The sequence below is a fragment of the Salmo salar genome, chromosome ssa12 (genome assembly GCF_905237065.1).
Source record: "Salmo salar chromosome ssa12, Ssal_v3.1, whole genome shotgun sequence".
NCBI classification, from domain to species: domain Eukaryota; kingdom Metazoa; phylum Chordata; class Actinopteri; order Salmoniformes; family Salmonidae; genus Salmo; species Salmo salar.
Window position 1 is genome coordinate 46,711,414 of NC_059453.1, and position 27,825 is coordinate 46,739,238.

At 42.1% G+C, this 27,825-nt stretch overlaps 2 protein-coding genes across 2 annotated transcripts; both read right to left on the reverse strand.

The window, feature by feature from the left end:
- Positions 1-4,210: 4,210 nt before the first annotated feature.
- LOC106565268 (P2Y purinoceptor 1) lies at positions 4,211-5,959 on the reverse strand. Its single transcript, XM_014132183.2, has one exon. The coding sequence runs from the start codon at positions 5,553-5,555 to the stop codon at positions 4,509-4,511; it is 1,047 nt and encodes a 348-aa protein (XP_013987658.1). The 5' UTR covers positions 5,556-5,959; the 3' UTR covers positions 4,211-4,508.
- Positions 5,960-12,126: 6,167 nt separating this feature from the next.
- LOC106565316 (CCN family member 5) lies at positions 12,127-27,061 on the reverse strand. The gene is made up of 5 exons (XM_014132265.2): positions 26,905-27,061; positions 23,967-24,186; positions 17,854-18,108; positions 13,562-13,821; positions 12,127-13,144 (listed from the first exon to the last, which is right to left on the reverse strand). The coding sequence occupies exons 1-5, from the start codon at positions 26,959-26,961 to the stop codon at positions 12,857-12,859; spliced, it is 1,080 nt and encodes a 359-aa protein (XP_013987740.1). The 5' UTR covers positions 26,962-27,061; the 3' UTR covers positions 12,127-12,856.
- Positions 27,062-27,825: the final 764 nt, after the last annotated feature.

The window sequence follows — 27,825 nt, forward strand, 5'->3', positions numbered from 1 at the left end:
AACAAAACTTTCCAAAGATTAGGAGTCATGCTCAGAAGATGTTTGTACTGTTTGGGTCAAACTATGTATGCGAACAGACATTTTCAGTGATGAAATATAACAAGTCAAGGCACAGATCATCTCTTACCGACTCTCACCTCTCAGCAATCCTGCGCATAGCGACGTCAGAAACTATACCTGACTTCACTGCTCTAGTCAATGCCCATCAGAGACTTCACTCCTCGCACTGATTGATTAGTTTAAATGTAATGTTGAGCTCTCTCTCTTTCTTGTGTTTTTGTGCATTCCCATTAACAAGAGTTCTATCCGTGGTGCTGAATGCACAGTGTACTTTTCCCTCTGTGTAGTTCATTGCTTAATAATGTTTAATAATGAAAATACCTACCAAAAGGAGAACATGGATGCGGTTTATTTCTGTGCATGTTAAAAAAGTAAAATAAGTAGCATATCTGGACAGGATTTACAGTAGATATACTGTATCTGTCAACACAGTCATACACATAATGTATAATCCTGTAATATGATTCTGGCCTGCAATGGCAAAAATATATTCTAATGTGGCCCTAATGTGGAAAAGAATTGCCCAGGCCTGGTGTAAATGAAGGGGAGGAGACAGGTTAAAGAAGGATTTTTAAGCTTTAGTCAATTGAGACATGGATTGTGAATATGTGCCATTCAGAGGGTGAATGGGCAAAACAAAAGATTGTGTGCCTTTGTACGGGGTATGGCAGTACGTGCCAGGCACACCAGTTTGAGTGTGTCAAGAACTGCAATGCTGCTGGGTTTTTCATGCTCAACAGTTTCCTGTGTGTATCAAGAATGGTCCACCACCCAAAGGACATCCAGCCAACTTGACTATGGATTCAACATGGGCCAGCATCCCTGTGGAATTTTTTCGACACCTTGTAGAGTCCATGCCCCGACGAATTGAGGCTGTTATCAGGGCAAAAGGGGGTGCAACTCAATATTAGGAGGTGTTCCTACACTCAGTGTATATATTACTCACACTCTGTAATATTGCTGCCACAATTGTAATGGCAGTTTGCTATCCAATGTCCACAAGTATGTTGATGATTAACTAACGTTACTAGTCTAGCAAGTTAGCAAGCTAGTTCATTTGGAACTGTATCAAGTGCAAGCAAGATAGCTACATTTATCTGCCTTTGATTTTTTTTTTTCTCTGATGAGTTTATTAAAATATTTCCAGCCACAGCAGTGAAGGAGAAAGGGGGAATTACTTGTGGATCTAATTAATTATGTTGTTAGATATTTTAAATATCACTTCATTACCTATCGTTATTTTGGCAAAATATCAGCTGCTTCGGTGTCAAGTGTCAATCATAGAGATAACTGGAGGATATAATGGAAGATATAACTCGTTTTAGTATAAACATTTCCATTGAGGGCTTTCCCCATTTAAAAGTAATCAACTGGGTGGGCTTCCAATGGGCTGGGAGTGATCAGCCAGTGATCAGAGAGCATTTTCTTCTTCAAATTGGGTTGCCTATGGTTTGTAAACCAAAGACTAAAGTAATATCCAGGAGCCAAGACCAAGATTTATTCCAGGACATTGGTCCCAAGATCTAGACCCAGTGAGTTGAGACCATGACAAGTTAGTTAAAGACCGAATCGATATGGTCTTGAATGGTTTCAAGACCAAGACCACTAGGTCAAGAGACCATGGGCCCTTTCTTTAATTGTAAGAAACTTAAGTACAATAAACTTCAGTACAGTAGACTACAGTACAGTAAAGTACAGTAGAGTACAGTACAGTACAGTAGAGCACAGAGTTTTTTAATGTGTGTGTTTTGGTACTACCATCAAAAGTTTGGACAGCATTTTTGTTGAGAAAGTAAAAATAGATCAGTATCTTTCAATGTAATAGAACAACTCAAGAAGTTCTATTTCTTATTTTCATACATGAAGTTTAGGAAGAAGGGTTTGGGACAGCCACCTCTAAATAGAAATAGGTGTATAAACAATGACTTTGTACTATATTAATTTAACAATATGTTCGTATATGCCTAGGATTGAATTTGAAAATGTCATTATGTAAATAAATGTACTAAGTTTGGAGACTCAAGTATTGTTTTTATAGTTTTTTGGGGGTGGGACTGCAATTTGCACCACTTCTGTAGAATCACCCATATATAGCATCAGGGATTGCCTCTCTCACAAATTAAAAATGCTAATATTTATAATGCGACACCCTACGAAAGTGTGTGTGAGGCCTTAATAAGACCTCATAGACAAAACAATGTCTGCATCCCAAATTACACCCTGTTCCCTATATAGTGCACTACTTTTGACTAGAACCCTAAAGACCCTGGTCAAAAAGTAGTGCACTACATAGGAAATAGGGTGCCATTTGGGACGCATCCTTTCTCATCTCCGGCCTCCCACGTATCAGACAGACAGAGGTGGATGAATCAGTGCTTGGATTTATCTGTATTTCAAATGCCGAGAATGGTCTGAACTAGCCGTGTTAAGGAAAAAATTAACTATGAGAAACCACAAGCAGTGCCCTTGGTATTATGAATTACACCATATATACAAAAGTATGTGGACACTCAATCAAATTAGTAGATTCGGCTATTTCAGCCACACCCGTTGCTGACAGGTGTATAAAATCAAGCACACAGCCGTGCAAGCTCCATAGACAGTAGAATGGCCTTAATGAAGAGCTCAGTTCATTTCAACGTGGCACAGTCATAGGATGCACCTTTCCAACAAGTCAGTTCGTCAAATGGCTGCCCTGCTAGAGCTGCCATTTCAAATTCTTGAGTCCATCCTCGGTAGACGTTTCACAACAAGAGGCTGCTTAGCTCTCCCATAGGTGCACTACACCCACATCAGTGAAGGCTGGTGGAAGGAGCTATAGGAGGACTGGCTCACTGTAATGGACTGGAATTACTATGAGTAATTCGTGGGTTTTGGGGGGTATTTCAGATGAAACGGAAATATCGGCTTCACTTTCATTTACAGTCACTGTTTCCCTTGTCTTGCATGTTGAGTCTTAACACAATACAGCATGCTTCTTTCCTGTATTACTGTATTTAAGGTGGTGTATTGCAGCCTTGGTACCAGTCTGTTTAGCTATGATTTCACTCATTGCCACTCCTGTCATGCTAAACATTAGTGGAACGTAATAGCTGAACAGAGACTGGAAACCAGGCTGGGTTTATTTTGGTTATGCTTTAACAAGTGTTTCGACAAGTGTTAAACAAGGTTTAGATAAATTAGTACATGGAACTCTGCTCTACAGTATGTGTGACTGATAGAAGTGCTCTAGCCTGGTCCCAGATCTGTTTGTGCTATCATGTGAACTCATTTGCCACTCATTGTCATGCTCTCAATGGCAAGTTGTAGTCTGACAGTTTTCTTGAACTGCTAACCGCAATGGAGTGCCTGCCGGTTGAGGTCATACTCAATCAATAAAAGGTGTAGGTCATAGATTCAAAACATTGCATTTGCAGTTGTTTTTATTTAAACTTCTCTTGGCACCATTTTCTCATAACAGTCATCCGCTAGGACTTGCCCTAATGCCAAACCCCCAGCTCTCAGTGGTCTGTGAAGGTAACAGAAGGGAGTGAAATATCACTGCATGCTTGTGCTGCTGGAGAGTGAGAATTTTCACTACGCCTGTTTTGTGCAAACATCCAACTTCTTGCACTCGAATGCTTGCACAAACAGACTTGGCTTTGTTTTTATCAACTGTTCTTAAATGAAAGTTATTTATGCAGAGTATAAACTGTTATGCATTATCATTCTAGCCAGTCAAACAGTCCCCCTCTTTTTAAGTAATGTTGAGAGAAAGTGTTTCTGTTTTCCTATTTTGACTGCACTACTTGTCATTAGGTTCTAGAATTTTTCCCAAAAGGCACCCTATTCCCTTTATGGTGTACTACTTTTGACCAGAGCCCTATCGGCTTTGGTCAGAAGGAGTGCACTATAAAGGGAATAGGGTTCCATTTGGGATGCATTTTGGGACACAACCTTGTGTATGTCTGTCTGCTGAGTCTTCTAAATAAAGTGAGCCTCAAGTCCCGATTCTCTAACCTGTACCTAAAACCCTACTGACCAGTCATATGCAATTAATAAATATGTATGACATCAATTTCCTGTGCATGTTGGTGTTGAGGGATTTTTGCCCTCAGTTCAAATCTTTTGTTTCCCCTGTCTCAAGGACAAGGTAAGATGGACAAAGTCCTTTGAGCTTGACACAATTGTACTGTTTATTGAAAACAGAGGAATACTTCTGCCATTGTTATGTAATAGGATGCTGGAATACCTGTCATTCTTATGTAATATCGGAAATGCATATTGAGTTAGTTTTTTTCAGTGATATAGCTCTACATGTCACTGACTAAATGGAACAATATATCACTATACACAAGTGCATTCAGCCACTCATAGGCTCTCACATAACACAATCAAATACTCTGAGAACGATGAATGAAGCATAAAGTACAGTATGTTTACATACAGGCCTTTGGTACAATATTGGTTTAAATAACTAGCTGGTCAAAGTTTGCTGGTTGAAATTCTTCTGTTGATGGATCTGCCTTGCGGTAAATTACAGCACCAGTCCAATGAACAAGAGACATCCTGGCTCGTTTGCTGACATCATGAAAGCGCATGAGGAAATCATCATTTCCAATCAAGTAAATCAACGGATTGATTGCGCTATTCAGGCAAGCTAGGCCGCGGCTGATTTGATGAACAACATAGATGTCATCGAAGCTTGCTTTGCAGGTGCCTTCCATTTTCAAAATCCTTATCTTCAAATTGAGATTTCGCAAAACATGGTAAGGGATAAAGCAAATTGAGAATAACACAGTCAAGATGATGACTAGTTTTAGACACCTCTGTTTCAATAAAGTATTGACGTTGGCTTTGGTGGCAAGGACCACTACTATATGTCCATAGCAAGCAACAATGACGAGCAATGGTATAACGAATCCGGTAACGGTCCAGCCAATGCTATACGGCAGGTAATCCTTGATAAGGTGGTCGGCTGTTGAGTCATAGCACGCATCTGAGGAATTTGGCGCTGTCTTGTCAAAGAACATATCGGGAAGTATCTGAATAAAAACCAAAATCCAGACAAGAAAACTTATTGCCACAGAGTGGCGAGTGGTGATTCTTCCCATCACGTGCATTGGGTGCACAATACCAAGGTATCGATAAATACTGATGCATGTCAGGAACCCGATACTGCCGTAGAGATTCAAATTGAAACAGAATCTGGTGATCTTGCAGAATGTTTGTCCAAATATCCATGTACTGTTTAGCGCGTAATAGACAACCAAAAATGGTAATGTAAATAGGTATAGCAAGTCCGCTATTCCAAGGTTGAGAATAAATATGTTAATACTTCCAATTTTCTTCCAGCGTGTAAAAACAGTTTTTAACCCACAGAAGTTTGCAAAAGTTCCGACGACAAACACCAGCACGAACACAGCTGGTAAAAATCTGTGCGTAAAAAACTGGTTAATATTTGCACATGTGGTCGTGTTGAGAACGTGCACATCGTGGTCCTCTGACATTTTCATCTTCGTTCTTTTCAGAGTGAAGTCAAGACACAAGCTATTTTTCGAATTGCAGAAGAATATCAATCGATGACGCCCAGAAGTTAATGAAATCAAACTTGGACATGGACACACTTCTGAAATCGTAGCCGTCCACAAACATGCTGCGCATGACTACCTAATGTGAAACTAAAAGTGTATACACTTTTTTTTATTTTTATATAAGGATTATTCCATTAGTTTACAGGAGGTAATGTGATACTGTATCGAAAGATAAATTAGCAGAGTTATAGTATCCTGCAATTATTACTGCAAGTTAAGATATGAGTAACAACCCACTGGGCACACACTGGTTGAGTCAACATTGTTTCAATGGTCAACCTATTGTGACGTGAAATATAAGTGGAAAGCACATTTGGATTTGAAAAAAGTCATCACCAGTAGATTACTGTTTTCATCTCATTTCAACCAGCATTGTAAACATTGCAATTAGGGAAAAACTTAAACTTAAGTACAATGACTTAACCTGACTAACAGGTTGTTACATTAACATAATCATCAGAACTATCTATACATTGGAATTGAGTCAGAAATTCCATGTAGAAATGTAACAAATATTTTTCATCCTTTGTACTGAGTGTACAAAACATTAAGAATGACATATACTGACCAGGTGAAAGCTATGAGCACTTATTGATGTCATGTGTTATATCCACTTCAATCAGTGTAGATGAAGGGGTGGAGACACTTTAAAGAAGGATTTTTAAGCCTTGAGACAATTGAGACATGGATTGTGTATGTATGCCATTTAGAGGGTGAATGGGAAAGACAAGATTTAAGTGCCTTTGGAAGGGGTATGGTAGTAGATGCCAGGCACACCGGTTTGTGTCAAGAACTGCAACGCTGCTGGATTTTTCTCACTCCACAGTTTCCTGTTTGTATCAAGAATGGTCCACCACCCAAAGGACATCCAGCCAACATGACACAATTGTGGGAAGCATTGGAGTCAACATGGGCCAGCATCCCTGTTGAACGCTTTCGATACCTTGTAGAGTTTATGCTCCGACAAATTGAGGGCAAAAGGAGGGGGTGCAACTCAATATTAGGAAGGTGTTCTGAATGTTTTAAACACTCAGTTATTGGGGTGGTTCAAATTTTGTGGAATTTCATATTTGTATAGACATTTCATTTGACCTTGTTTCAATGTTGATAGTAAAATTGTATTTTTTAATCAATGTCATTGTTTCAATGTCATGCCATCAACCTAAATAAAGAGGTATATTGAATTAAAATATGGAACCACAGTCCAACAACTCTTGCCTGAACAGTGACTCCTACTGATAATGATGTGGAATAATGCACTTCAGTAAGAACAAGCCTACCATGCAGAGATCTTCCTCTATGAAACCTGCTTAGCTTTGGCAACACCTTGCAGCTAGTACAACTGAGCTATCATGTAACCACATTTAGACATAGATGAGGTTCCATACTCATTTTTTTGTAGACTACCTAACTCTAACTTCTCTTACACAAGTTGTATGTGAAAGTCAATTCGAAGTGAAGTTGGGTTAATGTAGGCCACATTTACTATTGATTTGCCCAAAGGACACCATTAGTTCAAAGTGTGGCTATGTATCATTCATCCATGGTTGATTGGATCTTTGGACATTTAGATGTCGTTATCATTAGCCCTATAAATAGGATGCCAAATTCATGATATTAATAATAAACTTTTACCTGTGGATATTTTCTTTTATATGAAGGATGGTTGGTTGATTTCAAATGTCATTTACAAGTTAATAATTCACATGTTAGATTCACGTCTCCATCTCAACCAAAAATCAAATAGGACTAGATCCAATCAAACTTAATTTGAAGTGCATTTTAAGTTTTATTTGATTTAGTGCTGTTCTTTAACAGATTCTTGGTTGCGATAGAAACGTGAATCCAACATATTAATCATTCATTTGCAGACAAACTGGATATTGAATGAACGCAACCAAATCTACACTTGAGGGAGATGTATCTTCAGTTTGGATGGTATATACTGTATATATCATGAAAAACATATATAAAAGACAATATCCAAAGGTAAAAGTTTATTGCTAATATCATGAATTTGGTATCCTATTTATAGGGCTAATGTTACTACTTCTAAACTTCCAAAGATCCAATCAACCATGAATGAATGAAAGTATACCTAGCTTCATGCTGAAATGATTGTGTCCTTTGGGCAAATCACATGTCAATGTAGCCCCCATAAACCAAACCTCACTCCGAATTTACGTTCAGCTTGTGTAAGAAAAGTTAGAGGAGTTACTTTCCACTATTCAATGTTATTTTGGTAGTCTACGCAAATGAGTATGTTCAACGTCTAAATGTGTTGACATGATAGCTCAGCTGAAATGAACGCAGCGTGTTTACAAAGCTTAAAAGGGTACATAGAGGTATGCATCGAGATGTTAGACTTGTTCTCACTGAAGTGCATTACCCCTCAAATACCAGTAGTTACGGTTCAGGCAGGAATTGTTGGACTGTGGCTTCACATTTTATTTAAATATTCCCTTTATTTAGGTTGATGACGTTGAAACAATTACATTGAATCAAACATACCTTTTTACTATCAACATTTAAACAAGGTCAAATAAAATATGTCTAATAATATATGAAATTACTTTCAATAACAAAGCATTCAGAAAGCATTCAAACCCGTTCCCTTTTTTTTCAAATGTTGTTACGTTACAGCCTTATTAGAAAATTTATAAAATAAATGTTGTTCCTCAGAAATCTAAATATAATACCCCATCCCCTCTCTCCACTGGGATTCTCTGCCTCTAACCCTGTTGCAGGGGCTGAGTCACTGGCTTACTGGTGCTCTTCCATGCCATCCCTGGGAGGGGTGCGTCACTTGAGTGGGTTGAGTCATTGACGTGATCTCCTGTCTGGGTTGGCGCCCCCCATTGGGTTGTGCCGTGGCGGCCTTGTCTCAGCCTTGTCTCAGGATGGTAAGTTGGTGGTTGAAGATATCCCTATAGTGGTGTGGGGGCTGTGCTTTGGCAAAGTGGGTGGGGTTATATCCTGCCTGTTTGGCCCTGTCCGGGGGTATTGTCGGGGGGCTAGGGCCAGTCTGTTATATCTGGAGTATTTCTCCTGTCTTATCCTGTCTTATCCTATCCTGTGTGAATTTAAGTATGCTCTCTCTAACTCTCTCTCTCTTTCTCTCTTTCTTTCTTTCTTTCTTTCTCTCACTCGGAGGACCTGAGCCCTAGGACCATGCCTCAGGACTATCTGGCCTGATGACTCCTTGCTGTCCCCAGTCCACCTGGCCGTGCTGCTGCTCCAGTTTCAACTGTTCTGCCTGCGGCTATGGAATCCTGACCTTTTCACCGGACGTGCTACCTGTCCCAGACCTGCTGTTTACAACTCTCTAGAGACAGCAGGAGCGGTAGAGATACTCTCAATGATCGGCTATGAAAAGCCAACTGACATTTACTCCTGAGGTGCTGACCTGTTGCACCCTCGGCATCCACTGTTATTATTATTATTTGACCCTGCTGGTCACCTATGAACATTTGAACATCTTGGCCATGTTCTGTTAATCTCCCCCCGGCACAGCCAGAAGAGGACTGGCCACAACTCGTAGCCTGGTTATTCTCTAGGTTTCTTCCTAGGTTCTGGCCTTTCTAGGGAGTTTTTCCTAGCCACCGTGCTTCTACACCTGCATTGCTTGCTGTTTGGGGTTTAGGCTGGGTTTCTGTACAGCACTTTGAGATATCAGCTGATGTAAGAAGGGCTTTATAAATAAATGTGATTGATTGATAATGACAAAGCAAAAACAGGTTTTTAGACATTTTTGCAAATTTATAAAAAATCTAAAACAGAAATACCTTATTTAAATAAGTATTCAGACCCTTTGCTATGAGACTTGAAATTGAACTCAGCTGCATCTCTGATGTTGCACCTATCCTGGGATTGTGTATGACTTAGATGCTCACTCTCCTCTGTGAGCTCGTCTAGGCGTGTGATCAAGGACATGGGTTTTACTTGAGATAGGGGTATCTGGAGTTGACAGTTGATTTATGCCATAGAATGAGTTGGTGTTTATGTACTATGAAGTACCAGGGACGTGATCTGAGCCTTGTCTTAGGGGCCAAACTCTGTACAATAAGAACAGTCTTCATAGCAAATGCTATCTGGCTGGGGGATACTCCTTTCTCAATTATCAAGTCTCACCTTCGGACCCATTCCACACATCTGTTGTTTGCTATGTAGACTAAGGGGGTGTATCTTTGCTATAAAAAGGTCTTTGTATCCTTTGTGTCGGGGCTCTCAACGAATCATCTGAGGGTGGTTCGTCGACCAGCCATCGCTATTGCAGAGCTCTCACTAATAAAGATTCAGTTTAAGTATAACTCTGACTTGTGTGATAAGTTTGTCTCTCCTCATTGATAACACAGAAATTAACCACTACGGTGGCCTCCATCATTCTTAAATGGAAGAAGTTTGGAACCACCAAGAGGCAAACTAGAACTGGCCGCCTGGCCAAATTGAGCAATCAGGGCAGAAGGGACTTGGTCAGGGAGGTGACCAAGAACCTGATGGTCACTCTGACAGAGCTCCAGAGTTTGTCTGTGGAGATGGGAGAACATTCCAGAAGGACAACCATCTCTGCAGCACTCCACCAAGCGTGCTGGTGGCAGCATCATGCTGTGGGGATGTTTTTAAGCGGCAGGGACTGGGAGACAGGATCGAGAGGAAGATGAACGGAACAAAGTACAGAGAGATCCTTGATGAAAACCTTCTCCAGAGAGCTCAGGACTTCAGACTGGTGCAAAGGTTCAGACAGTCAAGACAACGCAGGAGTGGCTTCAGGACAAGTGTCTGAATGTCCTTAAGTGGCCCAGCCAGAGCCCGGACTTGAACATGATCAAACATCGCTGGAGAGACCTGAAAATAGCTGTGCTGTGATGCTCCCCATCCAACCTGACAGAGCTTGAGAGGATCCGCAGAGAAGAATAGGAGAAACTCCCCAAATACAGGTGTGCCAAGCTTGTAGCGTCATACCCAAGAAGACTTGGGCTGTAATCGCTGTCAAAAGTTTGGAAACACCTACTCATATTTTCTACAATGTAAAATAATAACGAAGATATCAAAACTATGAAATAACACATTTGGAATCATGTAGTAACCAAAAAAGTGTTAAAATATATATATACCGTAATTTCCGGACTATTAAGCGCACCTGAATATAAGCCGCACCCACTGAATTTAATTTTTTCGAACATAAATAAGCCGCACATGTCTATAAGCCGCAGGTGCCTACCGGTACATTACATTTACATTTTAGTCATTTAGCAGACGCTCTTATCCAGAGCAACTTACATTTCATTTCATACATTTTTTTTCCCCATACTGGCCCCCCATGGGAATCGAACCCACAACCCTGGCGTTGCAAACACCATGCGTGCAAACACCAGGCTCTACCAGCTGAGCTACAGGGAAGGTATTGAAACAAATGAACTTTACACAGGCTTTAACGAAACACGGCTTGTAACAAAAATAAATAGGCTTTAACGAAACACGGCTTGTAACAATAATAAATAGGCTTTAACGAAACACGGCTTGTAACAAAAAAAAAATAGCAGTAAGCTTTAGTTGTCTTTTTGCACTGAGTCAATTCCTCACGCTGCTGTTTCCAACGTCTTATCATCGACTCATTAAGACCAAGCTCCCGTGCAGCAGCTCTATTTCCTTTTCCAACAGCCAGATCAATCGCCTTCAACTTGAAAGCTGCATCATATGCATTTCTCCGTGTCTTTTCCATGATGAGGGTGACAAAATGACTACCGTAATCAGAATGATGGGAAATTTGAGAGCGCTTGATTTAATCTATACAGTAAACAAAAAAGTTGTTTGACCTTAACCCGTTCGGCAATTTCATTGGTCTAATGAAAGCTTCATGCTGCCAAAAAACTGAGCACGTCACAGAATGTGTTTTTTTGAAAAAAAAAAAAAAATTGAAAGCGGGTAAAATCCATATATTAGCCGCGTCATTGTTTAAGCCGCGAGGTTCAAAGCCTGGGAAAAAAGTTGCGGCTTATAGTCCGGAATTTACGGTATATAAATATATATATTTTAGATTTTAGATTTTTCCAAGTAGCCACCCTTTGCCTTGATGACAGCTTTGCACACTCTATTCAGACCCCTTGGGCTCTGGCTGAGTCCAAGGAGTCTGAATACTTTCCGAATGCATGAGCATAGGATGAAAAAGATTTTTGATGTGGAATTTCCAAAACAATTTCAATGTTTACATAGTTCTGATGATTATGTTGAAATTAGACTGGCGTAACAACCTGTGAATCAGGTTAAGTCGTTGTATTTAAGTTTACGTCTTACTCTAATTTTAATGTTTACAATGCTGGTTGAAATAAAATGAAAATAGTAATGGTTGATTACTTTTTACTAATCCAAATGTGTTTTTCATGTAGAGTCCACGTCACAATAGGTTGACAAATGACATTGAAACAATGTTGATTCAACCAGTGTGTGCCCAGTGTGAATAGGCTATTAAGGCATGAATGTGAGAATTTCAATATTTAATTGATGATGTTTTAATTATTAACCATACCAATCTACAAGACAGTAATTCAGGTGTCTTTATGCTCATTGTAACATAGCATAATAACAATATTACTGAAAAAAATATTTGACTGATAACCTAATACTTACAGTTTACTGAAATGATGACTGACAGCTAAGCTTGCACATGAAGGTCACTTGGAGTTGACACCAACCTATTCTTACTTACAGTAACTACCTACTGTACATTCAGTTCCATGTTTACTTTGAGGTAACCGAAACGGCCGCAATAGGCCTCCACCTCCATCCACCACCATGCATCAATCAATCAACTAGTCACTCATCCTCTCTCTCTCTCTTCCTCTTTTTCTCTCTCTCGTTCTCCCTCTCTCACACACACACACCTTTTCTAAGAATCTTGATGATGGAGGTATTCATTTAAATTAAATGGCCCTAATCAATATTCAAAATCAAATAGAGGATGAAATTCAATCAAACATGCACTGCAGAAATTGTTAACACTGTTTTTACACATATTCTAATCAATGCAAAGCATTTGACTATATTTACTGTGTTAAACTAATGGTGCTTTTTCAACAGCGCAGGAACCATGTGTTTTTTCCCACAGTGCAAGTTTGATTGAATCCCACCCTACCCTTCGATTCCTATTCGTATGTCATTGTCCAGTATCTTCACTGACAGGTCCTGCCCATCTCTGGCTATTTCACTCTCCATGGTCCTATACTCTAAAGCCAGGGAATGGCTCTCCTGTAGGCTGTGAATGGGGACTGGGGACAATTGTAGTGGTGGCAGGAGCAGGACTCAATCATCATCACCTGCTGGTGGATCATCCTGCCCTGGGGGCAGCGGAAGGCCATGCTGACGGTCCTGGTGCGGTAGGGGCTGCAGCAGCGGCCTTCCAGACACTGCAGGCCACAGAACCGGAACCTGTAGGCCCACATGCTCAAACAGCCCTGGTGCTCCAGATGAATGGGCACGGGAGACCTGAAGCTGCTATCGCAGGCACCCGTTCCCTGCAATACACATAACAGTGGACTTCAATTAAAAACATTGAATGATTTTAAATGATCTCTTATTTCAACTTTTAGTTGATCTACATGGACATTGAAATATTAGGACATTTTGACAACTCTCAATACAATTCTTCATAATGCAGTTATTCTGATGGCACACATTTATGGTCAATGCTGTATCTAAGAAAAGGTACAATGTAAATTATATCAAGTAATTCATCCCATTTGCCAAAAAGTGAGGTACAAGAATGAAAGCAAAACATTTCTAATGGCCAAACTGTCCACCCACCTCAAGTGGCAATTCATTCTACCTCAACTAACCTCGAAAACAATATGGCCAGACAGCAGTAAGAGTATTTGCAAAGTGTTTGAGAGTGTTTGAGGTAAAGAAAGGCGGAGACCGCTGCTCCCACTCACCACATGCGACCTGCTGCGAGGCACGGCAGTGGCCTGGCATGGCCTGACTTGGCACAGTCTGGTTTGGGTCTGCGGGCGGCAGGCCCAGTTCTTGTTTGAGCTGCGGGTGGAGACACCTGGGCCACAGCTGCTGGAGCAGGGGCTCCAGTCTGTGCTCTGCTCAATGCAGTTGGAGTTCAGGCCCTGGCCTGGAGACTGAGCCCCACCACCATCACCACGAAATCCCTGACGCACCCTCTCCCGCTCTAGTGGTCTCTCCACTGGGTAGTGTTGAAAGACAAGGGCAATGTGATGCTGTTAGTCCATTTGTATACTCATTGGGTTCGTTATGTGAGGATATTGATATGGCTATGCTATTACACACAAAGGAAATGTTATGTACATTTCTTGTCCATTAAATATGAATATTGTGGTTTTAAATTCTTAAATATATGTGACTTCTGGATTCAATACATCCTGCCTATTTGTATGATGTGACTACTCCTTGCACACACGTGTCTTCCGTTGAAGCATCAACAGGTTAGCTACAAAAAAGGGTAACACTTTACTTACATAAGGCATTCATAACACCTTTATGAAACCATTCATAACATGTGTTAAGAACATTGTTATTAAGAACTTTTTTTAATGATACTGTAACATTCATAAAGCTGGTATTTTATGAAGGTATAATGAGTGCTTCAATTAAAGGGTTACTCCAAAACAATAGTCTACCTGTTATTAATAGTATTAAAAAAACGATTCCATTATGTTATTTTGCCCTCTGAATGCTACTGTGTAAACACTGCCATGCAGGTTCAATTAAACTGCACCCTTTTGTCAAAAAGGAAATAGTTGAGGGGAAAAGGAAACCGCACACTGCTCTTAATAGTGTCACTGATCTTCGTCAAAGCTCTGACCAAGGCTGTGAGGCCGATAGGTAAATCTTATTAAAGATCAGTGATACATCCAAATTCCTCTGTGTTGTGCACTTGAAGATGTTTTATCCTGGCAAACAAGCAGTAAATCGCACTGCATCACCTAAGTTACTTCAAGACTTTAACGTCACGCCAAGTTGTTGCTAAATATTTTCAACATTTTGACCAAGGGATTCTCTATTTTGTTACTGTGATCTGTAACTCAAAATTATAAATTTGTAGTTAAAGGGATACTTTGGGATTTTGGCAATTATGTCATTTATCCACATCCCCAGAGTCAGATGAATTTGTAGATACCATTTTTATGTGTCCAGTATGAAGGGTGTTAAAGGTAGTTTCAAGAGCCAATGCTAACTAGCATTAGCGCAATCACTGGCATGCTAGCAGATACCAATAGACTTCCAGTCATTGCGCTAATGCTAGTTTGCATTGGATCGTGAAACTACCATACTGGACACATCAACTTAAAAATGGTATCCATGAGTTCAGCTCTCTGGGGAAGTAGATAAAAGGCATCATTGCCAAAATCCCAAAGTATCCCTTTAAGTATTTAAAATAAATGTAAAAGAAAATAAAAGAAAAATAAATATTTATATTGGGACCACTTTATTTTAAATGTCTCCGCAAGATTATCTGTAGATGCAAAAAAATATATACTTTGACAACCTGTAAATTTCTTCAAAAATATTGTTCTTGTAAACAAAATGGACAGACAATGGAAAGTTCAGCCTGATCACCAGCTTTAGGTTTCTTTTCAAAATGTTTGTACAAGGTAGTTACAGTATGCAGTTGGGAGGCGTTGTGGAATTTGTCCATGCGAGGACAGCAGAGTTGTAGAAGAGTTGCTTGCAAGGGGGAGTGAGGCATTCCCGTGTGAGACATTCAAAACGTTATGCCTCGACTTAACCCTCAAGGTTGTTGTGTCCTATAAGTCATAATTGAACCAAATTATGATTTATAGGACGCCACAATGTCGAGGGAATGTTGCAATTGTCATGAGTGAATGAGCCCAGCATCTTGGAACCTGATTGCACATTTTGGCAACCCGATCTCACATTGCAAGACATTTCGCGTCTTCAGGACAAATTTCATATATACAGTGCCTTCGGAAAATATTCAGACCCCTTGACTTTTTCCACATTTTGTTACGTTACAGTCTTATTCTGAAATTGATTAAATCCTTTTTTCCCTCATCAACACACAATATCCCATAATGACAAAGCAAAAACAGGTTTTTAGAAATCTTTGCAAATTTATAAAATAAAATAAAAAAACTGAAATATTACATTTACATAAGTATTCAGACCCTTTACTCAGTACTTTGTCAAAGAACCTTTGGCAGCGATTACAGCCTTGAGCCTTCTTGGGTATGACGTTACAAGCCTGGCACTCCTGTATTTGGGGAGTTTTCTCATTCTCTGCAGATCCTCTCAAGCTCAGTCAGGTTGGATGGGGAGCGTTGCTGCACAGCTATTTTCAGGTCTCTCCAGAGTTAATAGATCGGGTTCAAGTCCGGGCTCTGCCTGGGCCACTCAAGGAAATTCAGAGACTTGTCCCGAAACCACTCCTACATTGTCTTGGCTGTGTGCTAAGTCCCGTTGTCCTGTTGGAAGGTGAACCTTCGCCCCAGTCTGAGGTCCTGAGCGCTCTGATGCAGGTTTTCATCAAAGATCTCTCTGTACATTGCTCCATTCATCTTTCCCTCAATCCTGACTAGTCTCCCAGTCACTCCTGCTGAAAAACATCCCCACTGCATGATGCTGCCACCAACATGCTTCACCGTAGGGATGGTGCCCGGTGTCCTCCTGGCGTGAAGCTTGGCATTCAGGCCAAAGAGTTCCATCTTGGTTTCATCAGACCAGAGAATATTGTTTCTCATGCTCTGAGAGTCCTTTAGGTGCCTATTGGCAAACTCCAACCAGGCTGTTGTGCTTTTTACTGAGGATTGGCTTCCATCTGGCCCCTCTTCCCTCGGCTCCATCCTTCTCCAACCAATCTCCTGATTCTGCCTCCTCAACCCTCCTCTCCTCCCTTTCTGCATCCTTTGACTCTCTATGTCCCCTATCCTCCCGGCCGGCTCGGTCCTCCCCTCCTGCTCCGTGGCTTGACGACTCATTGCGAGCTCACAGAACAGGGCTCCGGGCAGCCGAGCGGAAATGGAGGAAAACTAGCCTCCCTGCGGACCTGGCATCTTTTCACTCCCTCCTCTCTACATTTTCTTCCTCTGTTTCTGCTGCTAAAGCCACTTTCTACTACTCTAAATTCCAAGCATCTGCCTCTAACCCTAGGAAGCTCTTTGCCACATTCTCCTCCCTCCTGAATCCTCCTCCCCCCCCCCTCCTCCCTCTCTGCGGATGACTTCGTCAACCATTTTCAAAAGAAGGTTGACGACATCCGATCCTCGTTTGTTAAGTCAAATGACACCGCTGGTCCTGCTCACATTGCCCTACCCTATGCTTTGACCTCTTTCTCCCCTCTCTCTCCAGATGAAATCTTGCGACTTGTGACGGCCGGCCACCCAACAACCTGCCCGCTTGACCCTATCCCCTCCTCTCTTCTCCAGACCATTTCCGGAGACCTTCTCACCTCGCTCATCAACTCATCCTTGACCGCTGGCTACGTCCCTTCCGTCTTCAAGAGAGCGAGAGTTGCACCCCTCTCAAAAAACCTATACTCGATCCCTCCAATGTCAACAACTACAGACCAGTATCCCTTCTTTCTTTTCTCTCCAAAACTCTTGAACGTGCCGTCCTTGGCCAGCTCTCTTGCTATCTCTCTCAGAATGACCTTCTTGATCCAAATCAGTCAGGTTTCAAGACTGGTCATTCAACTGAGACTGCTGTTCTCTGTGTCATGGAGGCTCTCCACACTTCTAAAGCTAACTCTCTCTCCTCTGCTCTCATCCTTCTAGACCTATCTGCTGCCTTTGATACTGTGAACCATCAGATCCTCCTCTCCACCCTCTCCGAGTTGGGCATCTCCGGCGCGGCTCACTCTTGGATTGCGTCCTACCTGACAGGTCGCGCCTACCAGGTGGCGTGGCGAGAATCCGTCTCCGCACCACGTGCTCTCACCACTGGTGTCCCCCAGGGCTCAGTTATAGGCCCTCTCCTATTCTCACTATACACCAAGTCACTTGGCTCTGTCATATCCTCACATGGTCTCTCCTATCATTGCTAGTCAAGGGGTCTGAATACTTTCCGAATTATATCATTTTTTGTTTTTTTACTATTTCTCCATTTTATCTTTTTACTTTATTCACTTTGAGACTATTCTTGTAAAATGATAAGCGATTTACAAATGTAATAAATGATTACTATTAATCCTTCCTAATCAAAGTATTATTTTCACATTTTTGCCTATCGAGTACTGTACCTGCAGCCATAGTGTCTGGGTAAATGTTGTTGTCCAGGCTTTCACAGACCCACTCCCTGCAGCACCTCCCAGGCTGGCGCACTAGCTGAGGGTTGGGGCAGTTGGCTGCGGCAGGAACCTGTAGGTCATCGCTGCACAGTGGCACACAGGTCACCCCACCACCCAGGCAGTGGCACAGCTGTGCACACGACGGCTGGAATGTCTGGCCCTCCTCGAAGTGCATGCCGTTCAGTTCACATCCCAGCATGTTCTGGCCTGGTCACAGAGAGAGGAATAGATGGGGAGACAGATGGGGAAGTGAGAGAGTGAACTTTGATCAGTTAAGTAAACTCAAAAAAAGAAACGTCCTCTTACTGTCAACTGCGTTTATTTTCGGCAAACTTAACATGTGTAAATATTTGTATGAACATAACAAGATTCACAACGGAGACATAAACTGAACAAGTTCCACAGACATGTGACTTACAGAAATTGAATAATGTGTCCCTGAACAAAGGGTGGGTCAAAATCAAAAGTAACAGTCAGTATCTGGTGTGGCCAAAAGCTACATTAAGTACTGCAGTGCATCTCCTCCGCATGGACTGCACCAGATTTCCCAGTTCTTGCTGCTCTTCCACCAAGGCACCTGCAAGTTCCCGGACATTTCTGAGGGGAATGGCCCTAGCCCTCACCCTCCGATCCAATAGGTCCCTGACGTGTTCAATGGGATTGAGATCCGGGCTCTTCACTGGCCATGGCAGAACACTGACATTTCTGTCTTGCAGGAAATCACGCACAGAACGAGCAGTATGGCTGGTGGCATTGTCATGCTGGAGGGTCATGTCAGGATGAGCCTGCAGGAAGGGTACCACATGAGGGAGGAGGATGTCTTCCCTGTAACACACAGCGTTGAGATTGCCTGCAATGACAACAAGCTCAGTCCAATGATGCTGTGACACACCGCCCCAGACCATGACGGACCCTCCACCTCCAAAGTATCCAGCTCCAGAGTACAGGCCTCGGTGTAATGCTCATTCCTTCGACAATAAACACGAATCCGACCATCACCCCATGTAAGACAAAACCGCGTCTCGTCAGTGAAGAGCACTTTTTTCCAGTCCTGTCTGGTCCAGCAACGGTGGGTTTGTGCCCATAGGCGATGCTGTTGCCGGTAATGTCTGATGAGGACCTGCCTTACAACAGGCCTACAATCCCTCAGTCCAGCCTCTCTCAGCCTATTGTGGACAGTCTGAGCACTGATGGAGGGATTGTGTGTTCCTGGTGTATCTCGGGCAGTTGTTGCCATCCTGTACCTGTCCCGCAGGTGTGATGTTCGGATGTACCGATCCTGTGTAGGTGTTGTTACACGTGGTCTGCCACTGCGAGGACGATCAGCTGTCCGTCTTGTCTCCCTGTAACCCTGTCTTAGGCATCTCACAGTACGGACATTGCATTACATCTGCAGTCCTCATACCTCCTTGCAGCATGCCTAAGGCACGTTCACGCAGATGAGCAGGGACCCTGGGCATCTCAGTGTTTAAACCCTTAACAATGAAGATCTGTGAAGTTTTGGGGATTTTTACAAAATATCTTTGAAAGACAGGGTCCTGAAAAAGGAATGTTTCTTTTTTTCCTGAGTTTTAGGTGAAGCGGCTCAAAACAAAATAAATCACATTGCATTACTCACAATGCGCAGAATACCACAGGTTTAGACCTTACAGTGAAATGCTTACTTACAAGCCCCTAACCAACAATGCAGTTTAAAAAATATGAAGAAGAATAAGAAATAAAAGTAACAAGTACTGAAAGATCAGCAGTAAAATAACAATAGCGAGACTTATATACAAGGGGTACCAGTACAGAGACAATGTGCGGGGGAACCAGTTAGTCGAGGTAATTGAGGTAATATGTACATGTAGGTAACGTTATTAAAGTGACTATGCATAGATGATAACAGAGAGTAGCAGCGGCGTAAAATAGGGGTGGGGGCAATGCAAATAGTCTAGGTAGCCATTTGATTAGATGTTCAGGAGTCTTATGGCTTGGGGGCAGAAGCTGTTTAGAAGCCTCTTGGACCTAGACTTGGCGCTCCGGTACCGCTTGCCTTGCGGTAGCAGAGAGAACAGTCTATGACGAGGGTGGCTGGAGTATTTGACAATGTATTTGGGCCTTCCTCTGACACCGCCTGGTATAGAGATCCTGGATGGAAGGAAGCTTGGCCCCAGTGATATATTGGGCTGTACGCATTACCCTCTGTAGAGGCCGAGCAGTTGCCATATCAGGCAGTGATGCAACCAGTCAGGATGCTCTCGATGGTGCAGCTGTAGAACTGCACCATCGAGGACTGAGGACCCATGCCAAATCTTTCTCCATTCTCCTGTCTCCTGAGGGGGAATAGGTTTTATTGTGCCCTCTTCACAACTGTCTTGGTGTGCTTGGACCATGATAGTTTGTTGGTGATGTGGACACCAAGGAACTTAAAGCTCTCAACCTTCTCCACTACAGCCCCGTCGATGAGAATGGCGGCGTGCTCGGTCCTCCTTTTCCTGTAGTCTACAATCATCTCCTTTGTCTTGATCATGTTGAGGGAGAGGTTGTTGTCCTGGCACCACACGGCCAGGTCTCTGACCTCCTCCATATAGGCTGTCTCGTCGTTGTCGGTGATCAGGCCTACCACTGTTGTGTCATCGGCAAACTTAATGATGGTGTTGGAGTCGTGCCTGGCAGTGCAGTCATGAGTGAACAGGGAGTACAGGAGGGGACTGAGCATGCACCCCTGAGGGGCCCCTGTGTTGAGGATCAGCATGGCGGATGTGTTGTTACCTACCCTTACCACCTGGGGGCGGCCCGTCAGGAAGTCCTGGATCCAGTTGCAGAGTGAGGTGTTTAGTCCCAGGGTCCTTAGCTTATTGATGAGCTTTGAGGGCACTATGGTGTTGAACGCTGCGCTGTAGTCAATTAATAGTATTCTCAGATAGGTGTTCCTCTTGTCCAGGTGGAAAAGGGCAGTGTGGAGTGCAATAGAGATTGCATCATCTGTGGATCTGTTAGGGCGGTATGCAAATTGTAGTGGGTCTAGGGTTTCTGGGATAATGGTGTTGATGTGAGCCATGACCAGCCTTTCAAAGCACTTCATAGCTACCTTAGTGTTCTTGGGCACAGGGATGGTGGTCTGCTTGAAACATGTTGGTATTACAGACTCGGACAGGGAGAGGTTGAAAATGTCAGTGAAGACACTTGCCAGTTGGTCAGCGCATGTTCGCAGTACAAGTCCTGGTAATCCGTCTGGCCCTGCGGCCTTGTGAATGTGGACCTGTTTAAAGGTCTTACTCAAATCGGGTACGGAGAACGTGATCACACAGTCATCCGGAACAGCTGGTGCTCTCATGCATGTTTCAGTGTTATTTGCCTCAAAGCGAAAATAGAAGTAGTTTAGATCATCTGGTAGGCTCGTGTCACTGGGCAGCTCCTGGCTGTGCTTCCCTTTGTAGTATGTACTGGTTTGCAAGCCCTGCCACATTTGACGAGCGTTGGAGCTGGTGTTGTACGATTCGATCTTAGTCCTGTATTGACACTTTGCCTGTTTGATGGTTCGTCGAAGGGCATAGCAGGATTTCTTATAAGCTTCCAGGTTAGAGTGCCGCTCTTTGAAAGTGGCAGCTCTAGCCTTTAGCCCAGTGCGGATGTTGCCTGTAATCCATGGCTTCTGGTTGGGGTATGTACGTACGGTCACTGTGGGGACGACGTCATCGATGCACTTATTGATGAAGCAAATGACTGATGTGGTGTACTCCTCAATGCCATAGGAGGAATCCCGGAACATATTCCAGTCTGTGCTAGCAAAACAGTCTTGTAGCTTTGCATCTGCTTCATCTGAACACTTTTTTATTGACCGAGTCACTGGTGCGTTCTGCTTTAATTTTTGCTTGTGTCAACATACAGTGGCAAGAAAACGTATGTGAACCCTTTGGAATTACCTGGATATCTACATGAATTGGTCATCAAATTTCTTCTGATCTTCATCTAAGTCACAACAATAGACAAATATAGTGTGCTTAAACTAATAACACACACATTATTGTATTTTCCTTCTCTATATTGAATACATCATTTAAATATTCACAGTGTAGGTTGGAAAAAGTATGTGAACCCCTAGGCTAATGACTTCTTCAAAAGCTAATTGGAGTCAGGAGTCAGCTAACCTGGGGTCCAATCAATGAGACGAGATTGGAGATGTTGGTTAGAGCTGCCTTGCCCTATAAAAAACAAATGTTTTGTTTGCTATTCACATGAAGCATTGCCTGATGTGAACCATGCCTCGAACAAAATAGATTTCAGAAAACCTAAGATTAAGACTTGTCGACTTGCATAAAGCTGGAAAGGGTTACAAAAGTATTTCTAAAAGCCTTGATGGTCATCACTCCACAGTAAGACAAATTGTCTATAAATGGAGAAAGTTCAGCACTGTTGCTACTCTCCCTAGGAGTGGCCATCCTGCAAAGATGACTGCAAGAGCACAGCGCAGAATGCTCAATGACATTAAGAAGAATCCTAGAGTGTCAGCTAAAGACTTACAGAAATCTCTGGAACATGTTAACATCTCTGTTGACGAGTCTACGATACGTAAAACACTGAATTTTACAAGAATGGTATTCATGGGAGGACACCACGGAAGAAGCCACTGCTGTCCCCAAAAAACATTGCTGGACGTCTGAAGTTTGCAAAAGTGCACCAATATTCTGTGGACAGACGAAACCTTCAGTTGAGTTGCTTGCGAGGAACACACAACACTATGTGTGGATAAAAAAGGCACAGCACACCAACATCAAAACCAACATCCCAACTGTAAAGTATGGTGGAGGGAGCATCATGGTTGGGGGCTGCTTTGCTGCCTCAGCGCCTGGACAGCTTGCTATCATCGACGGAAAAATGAATTCCCAAGTTTATCAAGACATTTTGCAAGAGAATGTTAGCCATCTGTCCTCCAATTGAAGCTCAACAGAAGTTGGGTGATGCAACAGGACAACGGCCCAAAACGCAGAAGTAAATCAACAACAGAATTGCTTCAACAGAAGAAAATACACCTTCTGGAGTGGCCCAGAAAGAGTCCTGACCTCAACCCGATTGAGATGCTGTGGCATGACCTCAAGAGAGCAGTTCACACCAGACATCCCAAGAATATTGCTGAACTGAAACGGTTTTGTAAAGAGGAATGGTCCAAAATTCCTCCTGACTGTTGTGCAGGTCTTATCTGCAACTACAGAAAACGTTTGGTTGAGGTTATTGCTGCCAATGGGGGCTCAACCAGTTATTAAATCCAAGGGTTCACATACTTTTTCCACCCTGCACTGTGAATGTTTACACAGTGTGTTCAATAAAGACATGAAAACATATAATTGTTTGTGTGTTATTAATTTAAACACACTATGTTTGTCTGTTGTTGTGACCTAGATGAAGCTCAGATCAAATTTTATGACCAATTTATGCAGAAAAATAGGTATTTCCAAAGGGTCCACATACTTTTTCTTGCCACTGTATGTGGTGTCAAATCTAGGGAGAAGACATGTGTACAAAAATAACATTTGAGTCATTTAGCAGACACTTATCCAGAGCGACTTACAGTAGTGAGTGCATACATTTTTTTACTTTTTTGAACACTTCTCATGGCTGCCCTTTATTAACATCAATGTCGCAATACTTGTTGTATCCAACTGGATATTGTGGGATTATTACCCATGGCTGCCGTTCCCAATCCTAAATAACTTAAGTACTTGGCTCTTTTCCTATTATTTATGGCTATGAAATAGAACATTCAACATTCATCTTAGTCAAAGATTTGCTGTGCTTGAAAACTGGGATACACTCTTACATCTCACTCCATTTGAGTTCTTATTATCATTATCATTATCATGATCACATAATGGAAATGCTTTGAGGCTTTGTACAGTATTTGTAACCGGCAAAGTAGTCGCCTGGTCCCAGATCTGTTTGCGCTGTCTTGCCAACTATACTGCCTTGTTGTCTTGTAGTTGGATCTTACAGTTGGCAAGATACCACAAACAGATATATCTCACAGTTGGCAAGACAGCACAAACAGACCTGGGACCAGTTTAACAGGGTAGCGCTGTACTCACTGACACACTCTCCAGGACCACCGGGGTAGCTGGCGCTGTAGTCACACTGCAGGCCCTGCTGGCTGTCACACACAAACCTCTCCGTGCAGTCTTCGCCCTCCTGTCTGGCGCACACCTGGCAGCAGCGGCACCCATCCAACACCGTGGGCACCCCCAGAGGGCAGCGTGGTGCGGGCCAGGGGCAGTTGTGACACGGGCCCCCGCATAGCTGGCAGCACACCTAACACATGTGGGTTGACAGTAGGATGATTAACTGCAGTAGCGTTTGTGGATAAAATATGTGTGAGACTGCAGTTTTCACCGGTAGCCTTTTGTTGACTGTAGGGGTTAAGGCTATTTTGTCTGTGACTGTACTATAAATGTTACTGTACTTGTTTGTATAACCTGTAGGGTTAAAATCCTTACAGCTTCCCAAAATCCCAATTGGAGGTATTCCGGAATCAGCAGGGAATAAAATGCAAGGGAATCCTCTAACCTGGAATTTTTTAACCATGAACATCATAGGATATATTGCACACATATTACGCAGAAAAACTGTATGCTGGTCATTCATAGCATCACTTAAATTTATGTTGAATCTTAATTTGATCACTTTTTTTCCCTGCAGGAAATGCAGATAAGCTTTGTGATTTAAATACATTCACTGAAACCCAGCACTAACAAACACAGTTATAGTAACAGTATTGCACTTTTTTCATGTAGCCTAATTTTGTTCAGCTAATAGCCTAACCACCAATCAAGCAACACTATGGACTAAACATTCAAATCCTGTTGATGCGATTATTTTGATAATTCTGGTAAAATACTGCCCTCCTGCAGTGCAAACGCATTGTACTCTTTATGTTTTTAAAGCCCTCCTGCATAAACTTCCACCTTACCTTATCTTATTGTTTGCTAATCGACATACAAGATACTAGACCCGGTCTCAGGGATGGCTAACTCCGGAAATCCCTTCAATCTCCAGTGACTTATGTAAATAAAAAAAAATTGCACCATACTTGTAATCTCCAGCGCTCTCTAAAATTGGTTGAATTGGTGCCTCTAGGGCAATTCTAAAGGCTGATTGAGGACCTTTTTACAGAAAAATGTGTTTGTTTTCTATGATTGTGTTTTGCTTTTAGTGTATTGATGTGAATATTGATGTATATATTGGTGTATAATTGATGTGTATCAGTGGTGTTCGGTGCCGTTTAAGATGAGGGAGAACACTTTTTTTTTAATGAGCATGGCCTTAATTCTATTACAGCATATTGGATGACTGTCCTTCATATTCCATTCACCCAGCTCAATGTAACATCGACAGGTTTAGGCTACTAATGTACATGATACTTTACCCATCATGAGGTTGCGACAACTTAGCCTATGAATGAAAGTTTACAGCGCAGGTGCACAGGACTACAGAAATGTTTTTGTAATCAAGGTGACAGACAGTGACACATTCAATACCACCTTGCACACTCTTGCCTGCATCTAACTGATCTAGGGTGTAATCATTAGTCCAACAGTTGCAAACAAGAGTTTCGATTGGACAAATTCAAGTCTGTTTATCCCCGTTTCTTTCTATTTGCTTCCGTTTAAGAAATGTTTTTTCAACTGAATTGGTGGAATAAATACACCCCTGATCACCCACAAATACAGTTCACTTTCATAGCAGCACACATAAAAACAGCATGATCACTTTGTTCATTGTATAATTCCTTCTCGCATTTACGCGCTGTCCTCCTCTCACCATTTCCATTCGCTTGTGGACTTCAGTGTACAACACAACAGCTGTCTGTGACCAGGCGAAGAAACCTTTCCAAGCTAAACTTTCATACCATAACCGCTAACCACTACACACAGCCTACATCATTGTCACCATATTAGCTAACGTCATAGTCAACATACCTACTAGAACTAAGGCATTAGTAAACCTGCTTCAATCATGCAGTACAGTGTATAGTAAGCAAGCAGTTTAGCAGTTACACCTTCGGGCCCTGGTGGCAATAAATTAATAAAACCAAAAGCTTACCTTGACTTGGAAGAGTTTCAACGTTGAATAGCCATAGCCAGCTAACATAGCATCCCTTTCTGTTGGAGCCGGATGTTTGAGTAGGCTAAACTAGCTAGCTGCATTCACTAGCTAAGTAAGTGAAAGTTAAAAAAAATACAACAAAATATAGCTAGCTTTCTCTCTCTCTCTCTTTCTTGCTTCTGTCTTTCTCTCTCTTTGAGTCAACTAGTCACCACAATTTATGCACTGCAGTGCTACCTAGCTGTAGCTTATGCTTTCAGTGCTAAATTCATTCTCTGATCCTTTGTTTGGGTGGACAACATGTCAGTTCATGCTGCAAGAGCTCTGATAGTTTGGAGGATGTCCTCCGGAAGTTGTCATAATTACTGTGCAAGTCTAAGGTATGGGGTGAGCACCATGTGCCTCCTCGTTTTTGTATTGAAGTCAATGTACCCAGAGGAGGACAGAAACTAGCTGTACCCCGGCAACACCATGGTGCTACCCCAGAGAGTGCTGTTGAGGCTACTGTAGAGCTACATTGAAAAACAGTGTGTTTTAATCAATTATTTGGTGACGTGAATATATTTAGTATAGTTTTATCTAAAAAGGATAACTTTTTTATTGTTTCACTATTTTTATTTTACTGAAATTCACTGAGGAGAATGGTCCTCCCCTTCTTCCTCTGAGGAGCCTCCACTGATAGTGTATATGGATGTTTTTTATTTGTATTGATAACGTTTAGTATCAGTTTGTGAACCACCATATACTATTCACTTACCAAAAACAAGTGCATACAGTATGTTGCAAACAAGTTCATCATCCCATGACGTCCCTCAAACATTAAATTCCATTTCTTCCCCAAAATATCACAAGCTTACTTTGACAAATGAAAGATGTTTGACAACTTGAATTCTTAAGGAAATTCTTGAGCTTGTCAACCCTCACCTGAGTGATGATACACAACAGCAGGGAACCAAGGAGCGTAGCATCTCTTCGGTCCATCTTCAGGGGTTAGCCAGTTCTCTCTCACTCTCTCTTGTCGCTCTATCTCCTCAAGAAAGCCGCGATGCCATTAATGCTGTGTGTTAGCAAACTGCCTGCCTCTCTCCATTCATTTATAAAGTCTGCCTTCTGATGTCACAGACGGTTGACTGCAATGTAAATAGTTACTGGACAGGAATCAAAAATAGTTGTAATTCCACATTCTTGCTACCCATTTCCTTAGTCTCTCACGCTCTCTCTCTTTCTCTCCAAGCCAAGCACTTTTTCCGAAGACTTTCATGGCTTTTAGAGGCAGTTTAGACTGAAGTCCATATACTGTGTATTGAGGTGGTGAATTGTGCTTGCGATTGGTCGTGGCTGAGTTAAATTGTCTGTATTTCTTACCGGGATGATGTTCCTGCTTTGACCTGGTGTTTTGTTGGCACTGTGTAATAGATAGAGGTTCACCAAGGTAACTTCTACTGTATGCCCAACCTTTGGTTAGAGTGACTTTTAGTCTCTTGTGACAGACTTTAACATTTAAATATTAGACGGCGAGATTCTGTTCTGGGTGCCGAGTTTAAGTGACTCTCAACCACTGCAAGTACAGCTGAAGTTTACAAGCATTTCACTACACTCGCAATAACATCTGCTAACCATGTGTATGTGACCAATAAAATTTGATTTGATTTGAGTTATTTTCACTGTGATGAAACTTGTGGTTGTTCTACAGGCTAATAAAAGTCACTTTAAAATGGTGTATCATTGCATTTGAATTAAGGCAACAGCTTAGCCCTCAGAAGCCTGTAGATATGTGTCAATAATTAGCACACACTTGCCTATGTCTATGCATTGCATGTGAAAAAATCAGCTATTGTTGTCTCA

Excerpts from the sequence above, each read along its gene's own strand:
- LOC106565316 (XM_014132265.2), bottom strand. The coding sequence starts at position 26,961 with ATGGACCGAAGAGATGCTACGCTCCTTGGTTCCCTGCTGTTGTGTATC. Across the intron at positions 18,109-23,966 it reads TGGTCCTGGAGAGTGTGTCA|GCCAGAACATGCTGGGATGT; the intron begins GTGAGTACAGCG and ends CTCTGTGACCAG. Across the intron at positions 13,145-13,561 it reads CTCGCAGCAGGTCGCATGTG|GGAACGGGTGCCTGCGATAG; the intron begins GTGAGTGGGAGC and ends TGTGTATTGCAG.
- LOC106565268 (XM_014132183.2), bottom strand. The coding sequence starts at position 5,555 with ATGAAAATGTCAGAGGACCACGATGTGCACGTTCTCAACACGACCACA.